The sequence below is a fragment of the Mirounga leonina genome, unplaced genomic scaffold (genome assembly GCF_011800145.1).
Source record: "Mirounga leonina isolate KUSES-001 unplaced genomic scaffold, KU_Mleo_1.0 Mir_115, whole genome shotgun sequence".
Taxonomy (NCBI): Eukaryota; Metazoa; Chordata; class Mammalia; order Carnivora; family Phocidae; genus Mirounga; species Mirounga leonina.
The window spans coordinates 1,034,518-1,057,748 of NW_023270268.1; the positions used below are offsets into that span (position 1 = coordinate 1,034,518).

Consider the following 23,231-nt stretch of genomic DNA (forward strand, 5'->3'; position numbering starts at 1 on the left):
ACATCAAAAGTGTTTTCTAAATAATACTCTGAAATCAACTCTAGGCAAACTTTTTTTGAAAAGGAGTTTTAGAAGGACAACGATGTCACAGTAAGGGCTGCGTGAACACAAAACAGCCAATGTGTGGAGGTCAGTGCAGTGCAGAGCAGCCTTCCCTCCCAATGCCAGCAAGTGTTGCTGCGCCCACTGGATCCACGGTCCTACAGTAACTCGTACAGACTGGGCCGTACCAAAAACTCAAGAAAATATACAGCAGCTGGCTTGTTGCAACTATCACAGTAAAATTTATTCTGTAAAATAAAGTTGAAGTACATGTGTATAATTTAGCAAAGATCTAATACTGTAATAGGATTTTTTTAAGAAAACATTTAGCACCCACTGTATTTTTAGGAATTTGCGGATTGTGACTTTCTCTGCTAGCTCAATATTCACAAAATTACATATTCTATAACCCAAGGGAAAATTTAACTTTTAAAATGAATTACGACAATATTTTTCAAATAAAGCAAAATCAGTTGGTAGGAAAGTAAGTTCCACTTGACATTTGGGTACAACTTTCTCCTGAATCACTTGGCACACCTGTGGTCAGAAACTCCATTTACTAAGTGAACTAGTAACTTCCCTCCAAGGGCTGAGACCAAATTTCCTTTGCGGAAACCTTCCTGTACAAATGAAAACTGTCATTTACCCAATTAAGAGAGACTGGGAGTGTGTCAAAAATACAAAAATGTTACCCAAATTATTTGTACCACTTAAAGGTTTGGAGCTAGCCTTCTAAGATACTAAATAAAAAGTACAGGCTACTTCTGTTTGTTAGGTAGAGAGATCTGAACGTGTCTTGGCTCTCATGTTACCTTTTGCAGTAACATAGTTAAGGTGCCAAGTAAGACAAACTGCTGGGAAGCTATCTGTTGTGCTTCAGTATAATTTGCCTTTTCCTTTGTAGGGAAGACAATGTTGAAAATAGAATGTTCGATGTTTCTGGCAGTTAATCCACAGTGATACAACCTTACATTTCCTAACTACAGATTTCCTAATTAACCATTTTAAAAACGCAACAGTCAAAACCATTAAACCTTTATTTGCATATAAACAGTTCTCTGTTTTTATTTACATAACCACCTTTCTCCTAGAGAAGCAATGTTAGCAAAACGTAAGGCAAAGATGCCTTGTTGATGACAATCTTACTCAATTTTTTTTGGGGGGGGTCTTCTCAGCAGCCAGTTATCACATGGCAATTTTCACAGTTTCAAAGAAGTTTTCTTCATTTTAAAACAGCAAGAAGGTGTTACACTTGATGGTAGTTATTGTCAAATAGTTCAATCAACCTTATATAGCTTTTATAATATAACTTCAAGTATGTGTATTATTTAATCAACACAAACCTCAAAAACAAAAACCCAACAACCAAGTGCTATCCCATTTCTGGTGCCATGAGACGCAACAGTACCACCTATTGTTCTGTTTTAGTGGTTAAAAATGGAATCCAGTTTTAGCACCCATCTACAGGAGTTAGAGGTTAATGACAATATATGATCAGCTTACTGGAAGGTAGCAGTCTTAATATCCCCTCAGAAGGACATCTGTTCCTTATGCTGCACCCTGGCTCATGGAAAAGAATAGTATTAATTGGGGGGAGGGGGGGAGAAAGGACAGACTTTTAGTTAAGGCTTTTCAGTACTTAAATCACTTCAATACTAATGTCATGTTTCCCTGGAAGTATAGATTTATATCACATATAAAAGATCTCAAGGAATTATGTGGTTGCAGATACATCAGGATAGACCACATTTAAAATGTTGAACATGGCTTAAATAGAGAACAGAGGAAAATCAGAAAAATTAATGCTAGTGATCAACTCCCATCTTTTTAGCCAAAATGCTATCTCATCACTCCATTTCAAAAATGAAGTGAAAGATTCTAAACAAGTGATAACTTTTTACATAAAAACACACAAAACTGTGATTAACTGTATCAGTTATTAGACATGGTAAATACAGGCAAAGAAAATAAAGTGCACTGTTACAGTATATAAAATTATAGACCCAGTAACCACCTTTTAAATTGGCAATACAGACTGAAATATAAAAAGTACCTGACATAGCAAAGTTAGATAGAAATGAAAAAATTTCAGTTGAAAAATTATAATTTTTCAGTACAGCAGAGGGGCAAATAACCTTTTATTAAAGCTATTAGATTTGGAGACTCTTGAATATTTTGATTTTGTGTAGGAGAAAGGAAAGCCATTCTTCTAGAAGGCACTAGCTGGTTTAAATGTGCAAGCAACTTCATAAAGAAAATACGTACGAAGTACAGTCAGGAAGACTGCTGGTTCTTTTGTTGTATTCCTTACTCTGCACGGGAGACTGCACAGTATTACTGAGGAACTCTATTAGTCAGCAGGCTCTCCCACATCCTCTTCAGTGTGCTCAGTCCACAGTGTCACAGATCTCCTTTACTTTCTGGTTGAAGTCTTCTGGTTGATCTGCATACACATAATGCCCTGCCCCAAGAATGGCCTGGGAAAGGAAAAGGAGTTGGAAGGTCAGTGAACAAAAGCATTTAATAAAACACATAAGCAAAGACATTTAGCAGTGAAAGCAAGAACAGCTATACAGAAATAAAATATAAAAGAACAAGAAACACTGATCTGTAGTAACTTTTATGTATTTCCATCAAATAATCTGAGAATAAAGAGAAAAATCTATTGGACCTTACTAAAATTTTATATGCAAAAAAACATTCTAAACTGACCAATAATGTCAGGGCCAGCAGATCAAATGAACCAAGTGAGAGCATGTTGCCTTGTGAGGTGGGAGTTGGTCAGGTGCCACCGGAATATCCCTCTCCCACCTCGGAGATGCCACGGCTCTAAGGACAGGCACGGCCAGTCTGGACATGAAAATGTGTGTGGGTCAAACCCTGTCCCTCATCACAAGTGACATCAGGTCCTGATGGAGGCTGGAGGTCTAGCTCAGATCTGAAAGCACAGGGACTAAGTGAAACCTCACTGAAGGCAAACATAATACAGCAGGTTTCACCTACAACTGAAAACCCAAACTAAGCCACACACTTACTATTGTCTTCACATATGAATGTGGTCGTAAAGACTGGATGCTGTTGCCAGAATTGCCATCTATGCAGGATCGGGCGCCATAGATCACCGAAACTGGAATGTCAGGGTGCATTTTACCAATTCGCTGGAGCATTGGCCTTTTTGCCCATCCATAAGGAATAGTCATATTTTTGAATGCTGTCTCGCCACTTAAGGAAAAGGAAAACAACACACATATGACTTCTGGGGATGAGTATGTACTGCACCCCCACCTTCATGAAAAATACTCATATTTAGCTTCTCCCCCATTTAAGAAAAATCTCAGTTTAAACAGAAAATATACTAGAAAGTATAAGAAACAACCCCCACAGAAGATAGATACTTTTGTTAGATAAACAAGGATGCTCTAAACTCTAGTGGATTAAAAGTCACCCTCTTCTAAATCAAATATGCAACTCTATCATTATTAAATTCCCTGTGGGGAGAGTTAAAATGTTTTTCACTGTAACTTGTTTCCAATGTAGAAGGTACTTTTCAACATGTGCATGGCACCAGCTTTTTACCTGGAATAGTAAAAAACCAATACCAAGATAAGAAGAAATGCAGATTGTATATTTACATGTTTTATTTTCTGCATATAAAGACATTTAATGTTTAAAAAAACCTTTCTGGCTAGGGAGAGACTGTGCCTCCTGAAGCTAATCCATTCTTAGAGACAGCAAAGGATTCAACTGGAAACATGCCTGTCATATGCCAACTAACCAATCCAGAGCCATGCCTCTTCTGTACTGCCCACACATCCAGGAGGCAATGTTCCTCTGCCTTAATCATCCCAGGGCCAGGTACCAGGCAATGACAGACCACCCCTATATCTTAGAGCCCACAGAAATTATTCAACTACCCAATCCTGAACTGTCTGCCGTGCCCCTGCCTTCCCTTTCCTGAAGAACCCAATAAAAGTTCTGGCCTCAACTTTCCCTTCACTGTGTTTTCTGTCACCTGACCACAATCTGGTGCTTCCCTGTAACCGTTCATGGCACTCAGTGACCCCCCTCTCTCTAGGACTTGTGAGTATAATAAACTTTGCTTTCTTGAGCCTCTGTGTCTTCTCCTGTGCCCACACCTGACGGATCATGACACAAAAGAACACAGAACACTTTGCAAACTCCCAGGATAGATCCACTGTGCTGTCACTTCTGTTTCCTTGCAGTACTCGGCACAACTCTGAATTGCCTGCTATGAAGAATTCAAGTTCTACCACAAGAAAGACAACAAACTAGCACTACACAGGCACACGTAATCCTGAAATGTAAGTGAAGAACAAAGCATGGAGACCAAGCAGGAAAACAGATGATGTACCTGGAAGGGACCACTAAAAACTGTGGGAACAAGTCAGTGGAGTGTGAAGTCCTAATCCACCAGACCCAATGGCCTAGTGAGTCACAAAACGTCAATCTCTTCAGGACTCCAAACCTTTCCAGCCTCCCTCACTCTCGGCAGAGGACCTCTAACCTACTTTATTAAAAAGACTAAGGCTATCGATCCACCCCAATAGCTGCCACAGCCTCGGCACTTTAATAAAGCAGGCGTGTGTGTTCTCTGCCAAAAGTGAGGGAGGCTGGCTCTGTACCTCGCCTCTTGGCCTTGCACCCAAGTCTCCACCTTGGAAAGGCTGAGGTACCGCCTCCAGGTTCTGCAGTATGGCCCATGGCCCACCTACACTGGAGTCATCTGAAGCACTTGTTAAACATGCAGCCCAGGATCACTGAATCAGTCTTAGAAACAGGGCTCAAGAATCCTATCTTTGACAAGCTCCTCCAATAATTCTGGTACACCATGAAGCATGAGAACTGGAGAACTGGTGCCTGACCCTCTCCCTAGCAACTCCAGGGTCTTGTCTTCCAGGCTCCTTCTAGCTCCCCACTATCTTCAGGCTGTTTTCTCCACTGCTGTCTTATACTTAATGTCCATAAATCATGTATTTTAAAAAATAGGAAACACCTTTGTTTGGCCCTCTTGCTCCCTGTGGCTACCATGCTCACAGGCTCTTCCTCCCTCCCTCCCTCTTTCTTCCCTCTTCTCATCACTGTCAAAATACCTGCAAAACCCCCCTCCCCATCTTCCAGCCCTCACTTACTCTTTACCCACTACACTAGTGTTTGTCATGCTGATCTAGGGTCATTAAAAAGTGCTCAGCAAAAGAGGGGTGCAGTCATCATGTGAACCGGAACCATGCTGACTGGCATCTCCCATGCAGTTGGAAGACTTAATACCCTTTGGCATAGCAAAAGTTTCTAAGAAGATACATGGTACAGGAAACCATTTACTTTTGTTTAATCCAGTTGCCCTTTTTTTGTAGAGCATGCATACTCAGTTTGGAAATGCTGTTTTATTTGAAATTCTTCTTTATCTCTCAACTCCAGCTACCTTCTAGAGGTACCCAGGACCAAAACTTCCTCAACTTATCCATAAGCACTTTTGGGGAAGACAGTACATCCTGCTTATTAGTCTCTCATCGGCATCCAGTACAATGTTTTACATACTAGGCACTCCATGAATACATGAGTAAATTAAGAAGTATTAGTTAACTACTGATAAAAATCTCCTAGACTATTCACGTTTTCAAAGAAGAAAAGTGTAAAACACCAACACAGTAAATTTAGAATCCTAACCCTTACCTTGGAGTCTGCACATTACAGTGGTAGATGTACTCTGTCACGGTGTCATCTTCAAACATTGACGAATACTTTCGTTTGAAATCAGGCCTTAAACGCTGCACTAGACTTAAGCCTACGTAACAGGAAACCAATGTTTTAAATTATAGTTAACTGATTAATAGAGAAAGGTTTTATGTCTGCTTATAGAATATGTGTTATATGCATACAAATCTACATGTATTCAAGTGTATATTTTAGGTGGAAAAGAGTAGAGATCCTAGAAGCTGCTCTCCTCAAGTTCCCTAAGAATTAAAATGAGAGGTAAGGAGTATTCCATATTGCCTTACAGAAGTGCTTCAGGAGCCCACGACATACAAGTTAATTTTCTAAGACTTGTTTTTGTAGGAAAATAAATTCTATTAAACATGGCAGGTGAGTAGAGCAGCTCAAGGTAACTTATTAATTTGTATTTCTCCCATAATTATAACACATTAGTATCTAAATAAAGTAAACTGGAATATACAAGTCTTTCTGTGGAAAAATAAATCCAGGGTTTCTGCTAGGGACATTGCCAATCCTGCCGGCTAAGGCCATCCACTCCTGAGGTGAGAGGTAGGGGTATCCTTTCCCTAGAGGAAAAAGGATGAAGAGTAGAAGCCTCCATCTGGTCACTATTTTCCCTTCTGGGGCCCCAGGGGCTTGCCAGTTTCCCTTTCTGCTATTACTGCCCATTATTCTAGCAAGGTCTTACTTCTTTCCTGGCCCTCCTTCCTGCCTCTGAAGGAATTGTACAGCTCCATGGAGAATTCTTATGATGTGGTTGATATTCTAAATCATGTCCCACCTTGACCACACATAAGCAATAGTAGTAGACAAAGGGCATGGCGTGAGAGGGCTGCTCCTAGGCATCCTCCCTCCCCAACCATTGCCTCCTAGTTTCTTTTCATACTTAACTCTTCCCATAATTGCTCCCTATGTAACTGTAATCAAACATAATCCATTTATATTTCAGGACTGTACAGACTAAATGAAGTCCTTAAGTAGTCCATCAAAGGAGGACCAGGCACCTAAGAGGAGTGGCTCTACTCAGGAAGGGGGAGGGGTTGGGGGTGGGAAAGAAAGGCTATCTGTCAGAGCACCGAGGAGTGTGGTGTGGTCGCCAACCAATCCCTGTGCAGTCCCATGGCCCTCCCCAACCCAAATGGAGGCAGTAGGACAAAGAGGGACCAGGCCTGGGCAGAGGGGAGCAGAATTCCACACCCTCCACACCCCAATGCCTCTCTTCTCATCTCACTAACAGAACCTGACTCTTGTCTATCAGTTAGGCAGCAACATGCTCAGGAAAGTGGGCCCCTCACTCCAGCCCCTGGAAACAAATCATGATTGATCAGCAACACAAAAGTATTCTTCTTTGCTAGTGGAAGAACTAGGGGTGGGCAGAGACATAAGGGGAGGCCTGCTGGGGCCTTCCAAGGAAGACTTTCTTCCCTGACAGAGCATTATGGAGAGAAGACCATTTTCCATTCTTTCCTTTCTTCTTGCTCAGGGTGCTGCTTTGTGGGATGGGGCTTCCTGCCATAGCAGCCATCAAACACCATGAGGAAAGAGGTCAAGAGAATCACAGTTGCAGGCCCAAACCCCAACGTCAATGAGCCAGCTACTAGAACAAATGCTAAAACCACAAGCCTGCTTGCTAAGGAAATAATGAAAGGCCCTATGGTTTACACCACTTAGGTGATTCAGCTACTTGCAGCTAAAAGCACTCCTCACTGATACAAGTTATAAGGAAAGCACAGGTCCAGACCACCATCACTGGTGACAATGAGGGAAGGTCTCGAGACTCCCTTGGCTTTGGAGTGGAGAAAGAGGAGCTGAGAGTCAAATGAAATTAAATCAGAGACTAAACACTGGTACTTCAAAATATGACCAGAAACACAAATCTCTGTGGAAAAGGATGATTTTATCTTCTTAACACTCTGACATTATGGGGCAAGAAGGGCAATCAAGTCAGGCTCTGTGATCTGCCAGCTGGGTATTGTCAACTAGCCAAAGGCTCTCTAATGTCACCAGCAGGTCAACATGCTGCACTTCTTCTCCCCATGCCCTGGGCTGACTAACCCCATGGGCAGCATTTCCCACCTTCTCAGTTTTGCCAATTACCTGTAATATTTACAATATAAAGACTCCTCTTTGAGATGATCCTGGTTTCATTATTTTTAGGCATGGACTGGTACTTTTTGGAGGAGGAAAAAAAGTAATTTAGTAATTCAGAGGAGGAGGAGAAAAAGATTCAGTTTGTTTTTTAAGATTCTGGCTAACAATGGCGATCAGTAAGTACTCCTGTACTGCCAGTCTATAAACATTTTGCTTTCCTAGGACACAGATATAAGCACTCACCAAAGGGTCCTGCAATCCTGAGGCCAGCTAAAGGATTAAAGGGAGTCAGCGCTGCTCCCAAGGCTCTGATCCACACTGGGATTGGTCTGTCTTGATCAGCAAGGTCCGGTCGCTCAGGAAAACCCCAAGGCTCCACTAAAATGAGATGATTAACCCTGTTGGAGGAAGAACAGATATAATTTCATTTGGCAAACTCACCCTAGAACTCTAAAGAATTAACACGATTTATAAAGCAAAGGTAGAAAAAAAACACCTTCCAAAACCTTCACATTAAAGAGAAGACTAATGGCTGACCAGTTATATCATGTTCTTATGACATGAAAACTATCAGATTTGGTAGGACTTGAGAGGTATATGGTAGGATTAGAGCTTCCTTTTTCATATATGTAAATGTGGATAATAAAGGGCATGTGGAAGGGCACATAACTGTGTGGCTACTCTTGAGAAATGGTATTCGTTATTGAGGCTACCCTCTGGCGGATGATACAGATCAATGATCACTCAAAAAAGCTGAGTCTGAATGCTAACAGCAGCTACCCAGCAGCACAAGGCTGACACTGCAGAAATGACTGAAGATTAATATTACACTTATAAAATAGCTTCAGACACCAACAACAGTTATCTCCTAATATTCTAAAAATGTAAGAGGCATTAGCACTTTAGGTGGGTTCAGAAGGACTTTTAAATGAACTTTCCACAAACACAGAGATATGTAATAATGTGGGCGGAAATTTCCCCTAGTTTAGTGAACATGAGCATACAGGTAGGGCTACCCACGATATCATGATATACTGACCTCAGATTCTGTTCCCAACCCTTTCCTAATTTTCTTCTTTACTGACCAAAGAGAGAGAAAAATTTCAGCCAAATCTCATATAAAATTGTTTTGTATCACTAATAGTTTTAATTTTTCCATCTTATGAAAACCTCTTCCTGCTGAGGGAAAACCAAAACTATCAGCAATACTTCCATGTGCCTGCATCATGGGTATTATATGTCATAAAGATCCTAAATAAAGCATAAAGGTCCTCATGACACAAATGATATTCAACTATAACCAAAACAGCCAACAAATGCCAGGAAAAACTTCCCAAAGATGAACAGACAATGATTCTAACGTCCCTTTCCTAAGTCATAACTGAAACCAGAACATGGTTTATTCTCAATATATTATTATTCTCAATATAAAATGTTTTATTATTTTTTGCCACCACAGATAAGGATGAGTTAGTAATGAGTCCTTTGCTTTGACTGCATTTTCTCAAACAGAAAGCTCTAGAGCACAGACCCAGTGCATAGAGCTCCAAGGGCCTTTGGAGAATACTCAGCCCAATTTTTCATCTCATAGGTGAGAAGGAAGCTGAGATGCACTATGTGACCTGCTCCAAGACATGTAGAAGTAGGGCTAAAACCCGTTTCCTGACTCCAGTATATTAACCGATGCCAACAAGTCACTGGGTAGAAGGCTCTCTCCTAAGAATAGACCATAACATAAGATAACATATCAGTAAAAGTAAAGCTTAACTTTTATCAACTCTAGGCCAATCCTAACCCTATACTCTAGATTTCAGAGCATTTATAGAATGTAACTACCAATCTGTGTGGAGATACACATAAGTGAGTTTTCATATACTTAAGAGTGCCTTCACTCTTAAAAGTTTTTTTTTTTCTTTTTAAAGATTTTATTTATTTATTTGAGAGAGAATGAGATAGAGAGAGAGCATGAGAGGGGCGAGGGTCAGAGGGAGAAGCAGACTCCCTGCTGAGCAGGGAGCCCGATGTGGGACTCAATCCCGGGACTCCAGGATCATGACCTGAGCTGAAGGCAGTCGCTTAACCAACTGAGCCACCCAGGCGCCCCCACTCTTAAAAGTTTTAGGAGACTATTTTCTAATAGTGTATGGGAAGGGGGATGGAAAGGAGTTTGTTTTATTTTTTAATGGCTGAGACTAACTGATATTGACTTCCCCCTAAATTCCTCTCACTACAGTCCACAGTGAGATGGGAAGGAGGGGGAAAGGAGGGCATGCCAGAGGTATGGGTGGAATTAATGAAATAGTCACTTAGTTGAAAGCAGCAGAGATTCCCCTTAGGAAACAACTAGTATTATTCACTATTCACTTAGCTCCTAAAAAGAAAAATGAACTCTTTATCAAAACATACTTTACCCTAAAAGATGATTAAATTTTGCTATGAATTTATTTTGGTATTCTGCCCAGTCTGCTCTCGGCTCTTATCTGCTAACCCAAGAAGGGGGAGGACAAAGGAAAACGTGAGGGAGGTCAAGTCTCATCTATCTCTAGCTAAGTGATTGCTTTGTTTCCACCTTAGTTTTGGCTTGCCTTGTTTAATATGGATCTTCGAAATAGTGTCCCTAGATAAAAATGCCAGTTTAACAAATAATGCAAAGTATATATACTAGAGAAGATGACCTTTTTTTTTTTTTAAGGGAGTGAACTGACCCAACAATTGTTCGATCTTGTGTCTTCAGCTTAGCATGGTGCTTAGCACATAGTGGATGTTCAGTAAACATTTGGAGTATTATGTTTTTCCATGTTTCCTTTTGGTCCTTATCTATAATAATATGCAAATTTTATAAATGATATTCATAGGGGCGCCTGGGTGGCTCAGTCGGTTAAGCGTCAGACTTCAGCTCAGGTCATGATCTCAGGGTCTTGGGATCCAGCCCCATGTCAGGCTCCTCACTCAGTGGGGAGTTTGCTTGTCCCTCTGCCCCTCCACCTGCTCACTCACGCACTCTCTCAAATTAAAATAAATAAATAAATAAATAAACTATACTCGTAGAATAAGCTAGGAGTTAGTCCAATCAGGATTTTTCTGGTCTCCCAGATGAACACTGTTATTTCTTATAGGAATCTTGCAGGTCACTACCCATCAGTGGGTAGTAAAATCTACTTAGAGAGTCAGAGTCAGTCTGTGGTCTTTTTAATTATATAATTTGGAATAGAAAAATTTGTAACAAGCCTGAGTATCATTCCATGAAACTTATTTCAGACACACACATATGTAATTCTTATTGAGGGGTTATAGTCAAAAAAGTTTGAAAACAATTTTTTTTTAAATTTTATTTATTTATTTGTCAGAGAGAGAGAGCGCACAAGCAGGGGGAGGGTAGAGGAAGAAGCAGGCTCCCTGCTGAGCAAGGAGCCCGACGTGGAACTTGATCCCAGGACCCGAGCCGAAGGCAGACGCTTAACGACTGAGCCACCCAGGCATTCCTGAAAACAATTTCTTAAAAGCTTTGCAAAATTGTCTAAACTAGAGTTATATATCATCTGTATCACTACATGTAAAAGGCCTCAGAAAATAACTATTGCTTATTTTTGGTTCTAAGACTCATTTAAAAGATAGACCATGTGGAGCACTTAGGTTGTGGCTATTGAATAATAAATATCTAGTAAATGTTAGCTAGTTATAGTAGCAAAACTAGGAAGACGACTAGAGAAGACTTTTTTCAGGGAGCATGGGAAGACTCACATGGAGCTGAAACCATGTGAGCAATGAGTTATTCTTCAGGAAAGCCTGAGCACAGGTTTTGGCTCACAGGTTTATGTTGCACCAGACCAAGTTCCCAAGCTATCTTCTCACCACTCTTCTAGTGAAAAGATTATCTCCTCATCTGATAGATGGTATTTGGTTTCAATGTATATCTAAACTATTATAGTAATCTGGACCCAACCCTCTAATATTCCATAGAGGATAGCCTGACGGGATTGTTAGTTCATATCCAGGAGTAAGGAATGGGTCTAGCCAGACGGCACACTTGAGTCATCCAATCAGACATCTTTGTCAAGAATCAAGAGACTGATTCAAACTACAGGAAAAACAAAGAACTGGCAGAGCAGGAACAAGAAAACAGCCTGTCAGTTTCAAAACATTTAGAGAGGCATACTTCTTCAGGTTAGTCATCAGAGTAGGCCTAGAATTTGAAGATGGTGAGCAGATTACAGCCTAAAGGGCAAAGCAGTAGCTAACATCTGCTCCAACAGGCTGGGATAGCTGAGTCTGAATGCTAACAAGGGTATATTATATAAACCTGACTTTCATGAGCTTTAAAGTCAGCCACCAGGCAGAAATAATACAACAAGAACACTCAGACCCAGATCCAAAATGCACAAGGGAATCGACAGGACACACTTACAGAACAAGGAAAGGAACAAGGAAAAGGAACAGGAAGAACTCTAGTCAGGGTATAAGCAAGGCATTCTCAAAATGAAGTTAGCCCCAGGTATTTCCCATTGGCTCCAAGCCTCTGAGGGTAGAATGCAGCAGGCCCAGAGAACAAGAAACTAAAGATCTCCAGCTTGAGGCCAAGTAGAGCAGCCTTTCTTCTCAAGAGAGGAGGACAGGAAATGCTCAGCCCAGCTCTGTACGGTCAGGAGACAGAGCCAGGCAAGGTTGCAAGGTCAGATGATCTGAAAGCCATTGAGTGCAGAAGTAAAGACCAGTTTGTAACCTCTTCTAGTGTATCTATTCTCTTTGCTAAACACTTTCTAAGTTAATAAAAGTTTCTATAGTCTCCTTTTCCTTAGTTTTTAACACAGTGTTTATGGTGTCCTAGACAGCAGGGTCCAGAAGGAAAGGAAAATTAACAGCAAAAAGTGAGTGCACAGACGAAAGAAAGGAGATGGCATGTTTGGCTATTACTTCTGGCTTACTCTACTGTCTCTCCATGCCCACCTTTAGGGCATCAGACATGGCCTAATGAAGAAGGCTTGGCAGAATGGCAGCCCACGACACCTCACACCACGAGTGGCCCTACTGCTTGTGACACAGCACATTAATTTACAAGTGAAACTATGATGGCATCTCTAATTATTACACATCATGGTAAGAGAACTGAGATGAACGAAGGTCATTTTGGGGGATGGAACATGGGAATTGGGCTGGGACCCAACTACAAACCAGTTCCTAACTTCTCTGCTCACCAGCCACATGGCCTTTCCTGAATGGCCCAGGTGTCCACCTAGCAATTTCTGTCCCCACTGCATAGAATGCTCTCCTGCTACTCCTCTTTGAGACTCAACCTCAGCTTACATTGCACTTCTTTAGGGCACCACACTGGGCCAGGTTCTCATCAAGAGTTCTCACAGACCTGTCCACTACCCTTCACAACCCTCAGCAGCTTCCTGCTCCTGTGGTTGTGTCTCTTCCCCAGCACATCCTAAGCCTTCTAAACACATACAGTCACTCGACATTCTTTAAACAGAACCAACCTGCTGGAATATAATGTTCTAGTGTTTCAGTCATCACAAATATTTCAATGGAGGAATCATCCAGGTGCTTTTACATAAAGCATCACAATTGCTGAATGCTCAGTTTCCAATCAGTATCAAGAATCGGGAAAATATGTGACCACTGCCACAAGTTAGGCCATAAAACAACTTCTATGGACAGAGGCACTCTGCTGCTCATAGAGATGAAGCACCCAAGCTGCCCTAGTGTACGAAAAATTAGAAAAAAAATGTATTGGGTTTTATGTTCTCTAGCCAAGAATGCTTCCTAAACAAGTACATTAAACTAGTAAACTAGGCACCTTCATTCTTCTCCTCAAACTGTCCTATAAAAACAAACACGGAGAAGGGGCGCCTGGGTGGCTTAGTTGGTTAAGCCTCCGACTCTTGACTTTGGCTCAGGTCATGATCTCAGGGTCGTGAGATCAACCCTGGTATCAGGCTCCACACTCAGTAGGGAGTTGTACTTGAGATTCTCTCTCCCTCTTCCTTTGCCCCTCCCCTCATTCCCATGCACTCTCGTACTTTCTCTCTCTCTCTCAAATAAATAAATCTTAAAAAAATAAAAACAAATCTTAAAAAAAATAAATAAGGAATAAAAGAATGGAGCTGCTCATAAAACATGAGGGTGGAAATAGCTTTGGACTAAGACAAGCAAAATGTTGTCTTTGTGTTTTTTTTCCTGCATGCATAGAAACAGAAATTAAGGAGAATTAAAGAATTAAGAGGAAATTGGATTACTTCAGAAAGAAAAAAAAGGAAAGATTGTATTTGTTATACCTGAGGAGGCAAAGAAAAAACTGTCTCAAAGTCCATTAGGAGAAAAAAAGAGAGACAAGGCACAGTGAGTGAAGGAATTAAATGAATCTCATTTGAGCTCTATTAGACCATTTCTTCCCTCTTCTTATCCCTCTCCCTGCAAAATCTTTCGGAAAAGCAAAGATTTATTTTAATCTCATGACAGCACAATAAAAATGGTCCCAGTGGGGAAGGCTATGCACATGTGGAGGCAGGAATTATATGGGAAATGTCTGTACCTCCCTCTCAATTTTGTTGTAAACCTAAAACTGTTCTTAAAAAAAAAAAAAAAGTTTTTTTAAAAAGCTGGATCAAGCGAGCTAGGTAAGAGACATTTAGAGTACGTAACTCCATCCTCAGTTAATACTGTTAAAAGATAAACTAGGCATACTGAAAATTTTAAGAGTTTATTTGAGCAAAAATCAATTTGAACGTAGCAGTGTCAAACCTGAGTGGTTAGGTGTGCTCCACCAAGAGGAGCTGAGTAAAGACTTATCTAGAAAAGGTGTGGAAGCAATCATCTGATTGGCTTAAAGCCCAGTAGGCTATTTGTGATTGGTTGTTCTTAGGTTTTAATTTCATAACCCTGAGGTACTTATAGGCTTAGATTTTGGTTTGCCTAGGTAGGCCACCAGAGCATTAGAGCCACCTCAGTCTGATGGGCTTCCTTGTTTCATTCATTTAACACTGGGCACCCACTATGTGCCAACCACAGTGGTCTGACTGAATTTCATTCAGGATTTGGGTAACTAAAAATCCAGAGAACCTCACTATTTTGAAATGAACTTGTGTTTAATAATGTAAGTTATGCAGTGAAGAATACAGGCTTCAATATCCAACATGGTCTATAGAGTTCTACTCAAAAATCAGCCAATTTAAACATGCTAATTATTTCAAGCATTCTCAAATTCATCTATTTACTAATACTTAGTGATTCTTGGTCCTGACATACAACTTTAGTTTTATTTCTAGCACTAGGCACAAGCATTCAAAAACCATTTTCTAAAATGTAGTCAGTTCAATGCAGGGATCACTGGATTTGTTTTAGATACTTGTTCTGCCCACCATGTCATTTAAACTATGTTGCTATTCTCTTTCATAAGATGGTTTTAAAGTGTTCATTCTCTTCTGAATCACTGATTTCTTCAGAGCACTTCATAACTGCAAATGAAAACCTCACCAACTGACTTAAATAACAGAAAGCCACGGAGGGTCAGTATTCTAAGACTTAGGGATTTCATGGCCAGAGTTTACCCCACATAGTCCCGTATCACATTGCCAAGGAATAAATACAAGATGATAGACATAATAAACTCCTGATAAGAAACAAAAGAAGCCAAACCCCCCTCCAAAAGCCCTGTTGTCTTATGCCAGAAAAGTATCCATTTCCTTCTCTTATTTTCCACTGAGAGTAGAACACAATAAAAGAGAGTAAACCTTAAAAGCCAACTAGAAAATCTGGATTTCTTTTGAAAGAAGGGTCTGCCAATTGACAAGATTACACCATCTACCATACACAGGACTACAAACTCTCCAGAAAAACCAAGTGTTAATGCTGAAGTTGAGATAAAGAACCTCTACAGAAAAAGTCCGTTGTTCAAGGGCAAGAAAACCTCAGGTACACGGGCCTGCTGCCCTACACTTCAAATTCTGTGTTAACAGCACACCTGGAGTTATGCAATGGGGCAGCTTCACAGGTACATGCATGCAGCCTGAAGACAACAATCATCCCAGGTCTCATTCACAGACCTCAATATCAAAGTTGGTTGCAGTTGTGGATTTAAAAATTAGTCCAATGGAAAAATACATTGGCAACATAAAACGTTGATTTTTTTCTTTCTTTCCAAAATGCTAAGCCAAAAAAAAAAAAAAGAGAGAGAGAGAGAGAGCTTTTCTTCTATTTTATTAGCACTCAAATGTGACCTCTGCTCAGAGCTGAAACAAATAATAGGATATAGTATGAGAAAATAAGGTAAAGATAGGAGGAGATGTTACAAGATTCTGAAGCAAAATTCCGAAGTCATTAATTCAATTACTCTGAAAAATAATTCTGTAACCATAAAGGTAGGGCACAGTATAGTAAAAACCCTGTCAGATACACTTCGCAGATATATTTTCTGTACTTTACAAGTGAGAAAACGAAAGCTTCAAGGTTGAAGGATTTGCTCTAAGCCAAAAGATAGCACTGGCACCCAGGGCTTCTAATTTCTCACCTTTGGGTTCGTCTTATGGCTTATTATAACCTGGAAAAGTGAGGCAAAGACTGCTCCATCCACAGGTCTAATGATAACAATAATGATAAACAATACCACCAAACAGTTTTTACTTGTGGTTTAAATTGTAGACATTCTAAGCTTGGCAAATAGAAAGTCCTTTCTCAAGCCTTCTACCAATGTGTAGCATGTGTAACAGGAAAACCCTGACATCATTATTTCAGCTACTAAATCGGCCATTGGTTGTGGTTATTTGGTCTCCTTTCAGAGAATCTGTCCTTAAGGCTCAGACACCAACAACCACCAAGGACAGGAACTAGAAACTAGCACTTGGGTGCCTCTCCTGTCAGTATCACTTACCTTGATGGGTACTTCAGTGAGTAAGCAGCAGCCAAGAACCCACCCAAGTTGTGTCCAAGCAAGATCACTTTGTCCAATCCGAGGGCACATCTCCACTCTTCAATGGATTCCACAAACTGATTCTCCACTTCTTCCGCATCACTGTCAAACCTGGGCCTACTACTTCGTCCAAAGCCCAATAGGTCAAAAGCATAGACGGGTCTATCGGTGCAAAGATCTCCAAAATTCAGTGCCCAGAGTCCAAGACCGCCTCCAAAACCATGGAGGAGGACAAGTGGAGTCTTATTTGAAATATTATGAGAGAACTTCAGTGTCCATATTTTATTTCCATTAGATATACAAACAGGTTCTTTTTTGTATGTGCAGGGGACACCTAATGAAAACATAAAAAAGAAATTCTGCTTAGCTTCACTACTCCTGAGAAGGGGAGTATTCTCCGAGCAATCAGAAATTAATAATCTAGAAACAATCTGGTATCCATTCATATGATTTTAGCCTTTATTAGGTCATTCCTAAAAAAAGCATACATCTTATTGAAGCAAGTAATTCTCAATTACTATATATTACATCTAAGTGGGAAGTTTTTTTTTTTAATTTTATTATGTCAATCACCATACATTACATCATTAGTTTTTGATGTAGTGTTCCATGACTCATTGTTTGCGTATAACACTCAGGGCTCCATTCAGTACATGCCCTCTTTAATACCCATCACCAGGCTAACCCATCCCCCTCCCCTTTAGAACCCTCTTGTTTCTCAGAGTCCATAGTCTCTCATGGTTCATCTTCCCCTCCGATTCCGCCCCCTTTATTTTTCCCTTCTTACTATCTTTTTTTTTTTTTAACATATATCGTATTATTTGTTTCAGAGGTACAGCTCTGTGATTCAACAGTCTTACACAATTCACAATGCTCACCATAGCACATACCCTCCCCAATGTCTATCACCCAGCCACCCAATCCCTTCCACCCCCCCACCACTCCAGCAACCCTCAGTTTGTTTCCTAAGTGAGAAGTTCTATCTCAGATAAGTCTCAAGTACCTGTGGCCAAGGTCTTTTGACAAGTCATGTTAGCTCTTTGGACTTTTCCTATCTATCAAATGAGGGTCTTACACTCAGACCTGGAGAGGAACTTAGTGCTCACTGGACCCATTATTTGAAGGTCTCTAACTTTGCAGACAATAACAAAAGAATACCTTGCATTTGTCTAACATTTGAAGATTAATCATTGAAGACTGAAGTCAAACTCAAAAGAAACATTTTTCCCTAAAAAGTAACCACGAGTTTAGGGAAGGACTAGCAGTATCTGCACTAAACACGTAACTGAAATCTTGAGTCACTTCAAAGTTTAGTAGAAAAGAGGTGACACGGTATGGCAGGAAGTCCTGGCATGAGGTGCCAGGTAGTGTGGGTTCAAGTCCAACAATCTCCCTGGAAAATACAAATAATCACAATTTTGTAGATAAAAACTTTTACTTGCCTTCAGTGCTGTGGGACTCAATACTTTAAATCTCCCCCAAGTTGACTAAGATGAAACCAATTTGAAATTCCTTTACATTAAATTATCAACTGAATATAGACACTTTATATATACCACTTAATTATTTGTACATATTCATCTGCAGAAGACAAATACTTGAGAACTGGGAGTTTCCGCCCTTTAACCAAGAAATAATCTCAGGTTTTGTACCACATAGTAGCAGCAAAGAGGAAACCCAGCATTCATTCAGAATATTAACAGAGCCCAAGCCTCCAAATGGGGGGAAATGCTATACCAGTTTAGAAAAGATGATCCCAGCATTAGAACCAAACCAAACCACATAAGCATTTTGAACACAGATGTCTGCATATTTCCATAGAAACCATCTGTAACCTCTATTAGATAGCTCACCCCACTGTATTACAAGTCACTTGCTTTCACATCTGACACTGAACCAAGGGCCAATTCTCATTCCTATTTGCATCCCTAGAATCTAGCAGTAAGGAATCAGTATGTTTGGTAAATGCATAAATTGAGCACCCTTTTGTATCTCCTGACAAGATTTTTTTTTTTTAATTTAGTAAACCACAACGTCAACTTTTCTGCTTTGTAGAGAACAAGATTATCCAAGTATACAGACTAAGTAGAAATTTATTTTCATGCCAAAAATGCATGTAAGATGGCTAACTGTCCCCTCCTATGGATATATTCAGTTACAGTCACTTACTCCTGAATCATTCAAATGCACAAACAAGAAAATTCATTTGTGGTAGAGAGAATGAAAAGCAGGCATGGGCAAACATCTGCACATACATCCATTATAATCATGTATGTGAACTGCTCCTCTGAATCCGCCCGTAATTGTATCAGCAGACCAAAATTACACAATAAGCACCATTGCTTAAAAGTATACCCAAAGATACCAGGACTGCCCTGACAGTACAAGTTTGGGTAAATTTCAGTGCTCATAAGAAATTTTTAAAAAAGGTTTCCACACCACTAAAATGCAGAATTAAAGAATCCTAAGAAACTAGAACCAGAGGGAACTCTAAGGATCATCCTACCCCTTCATTTTACAGATAACAAATGCGAAACTGAGAAAGTGACTTACCCAAGATCCTGACATCACCTAATTGCAGATCTGGGCCTGGACCAGGTCACCTTGTTCTAGTTCAGTATGTGTTCCACTCCACAAGGCTACGTATTCTGGAACACCTAGAGCCTATTACCAGATTGTAGTCAGGGGCCTTTGGGGAGTCCCTGAGACCCTTTCAGGAGATCTATGAGGTCAAAACTATTTTCATAACAAAACTAAGACACCTTTTCACTCTCATTTTTTGATTGGTATGCAGCAAAGTTTTCTGGAGATCACTAGATGTGATTACCAACAGCCTGATGCAGAAGCAGATATGAGAATCCAGCTGTCTTATATTAAGCCAGACATTAAAGAGATTTGCAAACAATGCTACTTTTCTCACTACATTTCTGTTTGGTAAGTAGTTATTATTTTTAGAAAACGTGTTATTTATTTTAACCTATAATGGGTTCCTATTATTTTTAAATGAATAAATTAACATACTTTAAACAATTCAGTTTTAATTTCTAATTGGTAAATACTGATGGCTATAACTGATAAACAAAGCTCCTTAAGGTCCTTACTAATTTAAAAGTATAAAAGGGACCCAAGACCAAAAGTTTGAGAACCCCTGCCTCCCAACATTTCTGTACTTGTTGATGACATGGAAAAGGGAAAAAGCACTTTTGCCAACAAACTAACACACCACAGAATCTTATCTCCAGTTTCTGGGCAATGTGATTTTAGCAAACAGCTCAGGCAACTTACAAAAAGAAAACCTTACATTTTAAAATTTTCTCTTCAGCTTCTTTAAGGTGTGATGTAGATGTAGGGCACCAAGTGGGAAGCCAAGCAGTTAGCCATCCCGACCTAGAGCATCAAAAAGAAAATATAAAGACATAAGTTAATGCTCTTCTCAACTCCCAACTATTACATTAGAAGAAAAGCAGAATAGGAAATTTACTGTCTTTATGATGGTGAAACTATCTACATCTGGAGGAATCCACCTAATACATACAAAGCATTGTGGTAAAGTACTGGGGAACAGACATTCAACTTCAGCCTGTGAACCTACAAGTAGATATCAAAATCCATATTTATGGATAGTCAGACTCCAAGTAATCAAGAAGAAATTAAAAATAGGCAGAACAAGAAATATGAAGCATGGAGTGTGTTCCAAGATAAAATATTTAAACATTCAATAAATGGTAGTTGACATTATACTGATGACAACAAAACCATTCACTAAAATTATGCGACATTAATTAGTAATTCCTAAAATGAGAGTTTTAACTAAGGTTAAATAGAAATTAGACAAAGAATTGTCATTTTTCATCACTCCTTACCTCAAAGGTAAGGCTACTTCTAGCTGACCTTCAATAGGAAACTCAGCCCTGTTCCAACCTTTTACTTGACACTCTAGTATCATTTTTGTCATTTCTTATTCTCTGTTTTCTAGCCATACAATATTCCCTATTCTCTTGCTTCCTGACCCTGAATATCCTTGGAATATGCATCTCCCCTTCTTTTCATGATCCATTATACCTCTCACCAATCTCAGATTAGATTTCATTCCCCCTTCACCCACACACTCAAACCAGATTACATCAGGGTAGCGGGATAGCATCCAATTCTCAAGCTCTATTCTTTTCCTTCTCAAGTTGTGTTACAACATCCTTATTTACTCACCAATATCCTCACCCAATTGTATGATCTTTAAAGGTAAGGACTCTGTGTTCATCAATGCATATTATTATACACTGATGTTATAAACGAAGTTTTTGCTTCATCTGAAATGTACTGGCTACAATGAATTACAAGTGGATCACTTGAGTGATAAGAGAATTTTCTGGGATGATAGTGACATTCTCTATCTTTATAGGTGATTAACTGGATTACACAGATGTATGCATATGTCAAAATTCAGCAAATGAACACTTAAAATTTAAGCATTTCATCATAATGCATTTTTTTGCTAAAAAGAAAAAAGTAAAACAGGCTGGATTTGATAACTGGTTGGATAGAAAGAAGGTGTAATAGAGGATTCCTAGGTTTCTGAGTCAGGTACCACTAATAACCACAGAGAACACATGAATAAGAATAGGTGTGAGAAATGTGCTAAGTTTGGATGGGTGGCTCTAACATCCATTCTAAGCTTTGTAGGCTCATTCTACATTTGCCTGCCCTATAGAATTTCTCTGGCATTATGTAGAACAGCTGCTCAATAAATGTTCTGCAGAATGATTAAGTCACTCACAATAGAGGGTATTCTCAATCCAAGTTATTCCCATTTTGTAGATGTGAAAAGTAAGGTTCAGAAATGTTAAGCACCAGGTCCAAGAGTATTAAGGTAGTAAGGAAATGATACAAGTAGAGATTTAAATTCAAATCCGAGTGACTTCAAAGGCCTTTTTCCTCGGTGACTACCTTCCTTAAAATGTGTGAGGAGCAGTCATGACCTACAGGATAAAGCCACAGGACAAAGTCATATTCCTTTGGCCTGCACGGAAAAGAAGATACATAATAGCCTGCATTATAACCAGGCTCCACTCCAGATGTTCTCTGTGCTAGTTTCAAACCTTCTACATTAACAGGGTAGGAGGATAGGACCCATAAGCATCCCCCATAAATGTTTCATCTAACTTATTATCAAGGTAAAAACATAACAGAAAACATTATTATTAGTCTATTTGTAAATATATAAAGCTATTTATAAATTATCAAGGAAAAACAATTCAAGGTTTTAGCAATGAGTTTTTTAATCCTTCAACAATTTATCAATTGTTGAAAAAAAAACAGTTAACAAGCAGTTAAAAGAATCTCATGATCTTTGGAGTTTAAAATTTAAAAAGTAAGCCATTATTAAGCTGAAGCTCTTTTGTTCTTGACCAGGAATGGTCATGAAAGTCTATGTTAGGCCACAAAAATATAAGCTAGTACCAAGAGGAAGTTACTTACAACTCAATCTCATCAGTTTTCTTAAATAGCCCTCAAATCATAGCACAATTCTTTGCCAGAGAGAATCAGAGGTCAGTACAAAAAAAAAAAAAAAATTAAAGTGAAATGAACTATAGTCTACTACTGCTCCAACTGACATTATGTTGGGGCAAAGAAAACACAAATGCAATCTTCGTTTCAGTCTTTAAAAAAAATTTACATTCTCTGAATACCTACTAAGTACAGGTCCTCAAGTTTAAAATGTTATATAACAGCCTGCAATAGGAATTATGCCTACCCCTCACCACAAAACCAATTTTCAAAGGATAGGATGTCTTGTCCACTCATTTTGCCTCCTAGTGATGGGCTTAGCTCAAAGAGAAAAGGCAAAACAATGTTTTTATGTTTGCAAGTCTAGTGCATTACACCAAAAATCAGGGCTTTTCACCCACAAGAGCCACTAACCCTCTTCAGGTTTTCACAGCAACCTTTTCATCAAAGCAGATAATTGTTTTTAAGTGGAGTTTTTCTGAAGTATATTTAAACTGAAAAATCCATATTTAACAAAGCATAGTAAAATATTTTATTTTCACTCAATAGAATTGTAAAGATACCGCTCTTCTCCTAAGCCTTGATAATATTTCTGTCCAATCAGCTTTGCCTAAACCAGATGATAAAATGTTTTAGAGAGACCGTCTTCTCCTTCTTTCTTAGAAATACTCTACACAATTGAGTTTCACACACATAAGTGGCTCAAAAGAACATTTCTAAAGAGTGGAAGGAAAGCTGGGGTCTATCTTTTCTGTCCTTTACTTAATCACACTTTGTTCTCGACTTCCCACAGTTGAGCTTGCAACATCTATTGCTTCAACCCTCCAAAACACCCATTCAGCCTCACCTGTCTTCGGGGTAAATTAAACTCACCTTCAAAGAGGCCCTCTGCCCCTTCCACAAAATTTCCCATGTCCTCAAGTGTTCTACATTCTAGTCTTAGTGTGTGGAA

General features: G+C 39.5%; 1 protein-coding gene across 1 annotated transcript in view; it reads right to left on the reverse strand.

Annotated features, from left to right (window-relative positions):
- Positions 1-264: 264 nt before the first annotated feature.
- ABHD5 (abhydrolase domain containing 5, lysophosphatidic acid acyltransferase) overlaps positions 265-23,231 on the reverse strand; it is a 30,435-nt gene continuing 7,468 nt past the window's right edge. Inside the window, exons 2-7 of the mRNA XM_034991182.1 lie at positions 20,076-20,161; positions 16,736-17,108; positions 8,110-8,264; positions 5,734-5,845; positions 3,078-3,264; positions 265-2,519 (exon numbers count right to left, since the gene is read on the reverse strand). Of these exons, the coding sequence (XP_034847073.1) occupies positions 2,430-2,519; positions 3,078-3,264; positions 5,734-5,845; positions 8,110-8,264; positions 16,736-17,108; positions 20,076-20,161 (1,003 nt within the window). The 3' untranslated portion in view covers positions 265-2,429. The remainder of the gene's footprint in view (positions 2,520-3,077; positions 3,265-5,733; positions 5,846-8,109; positions 8,265-16,735; positions 17,109-20,075; positions 20,162-23,231) is intronic.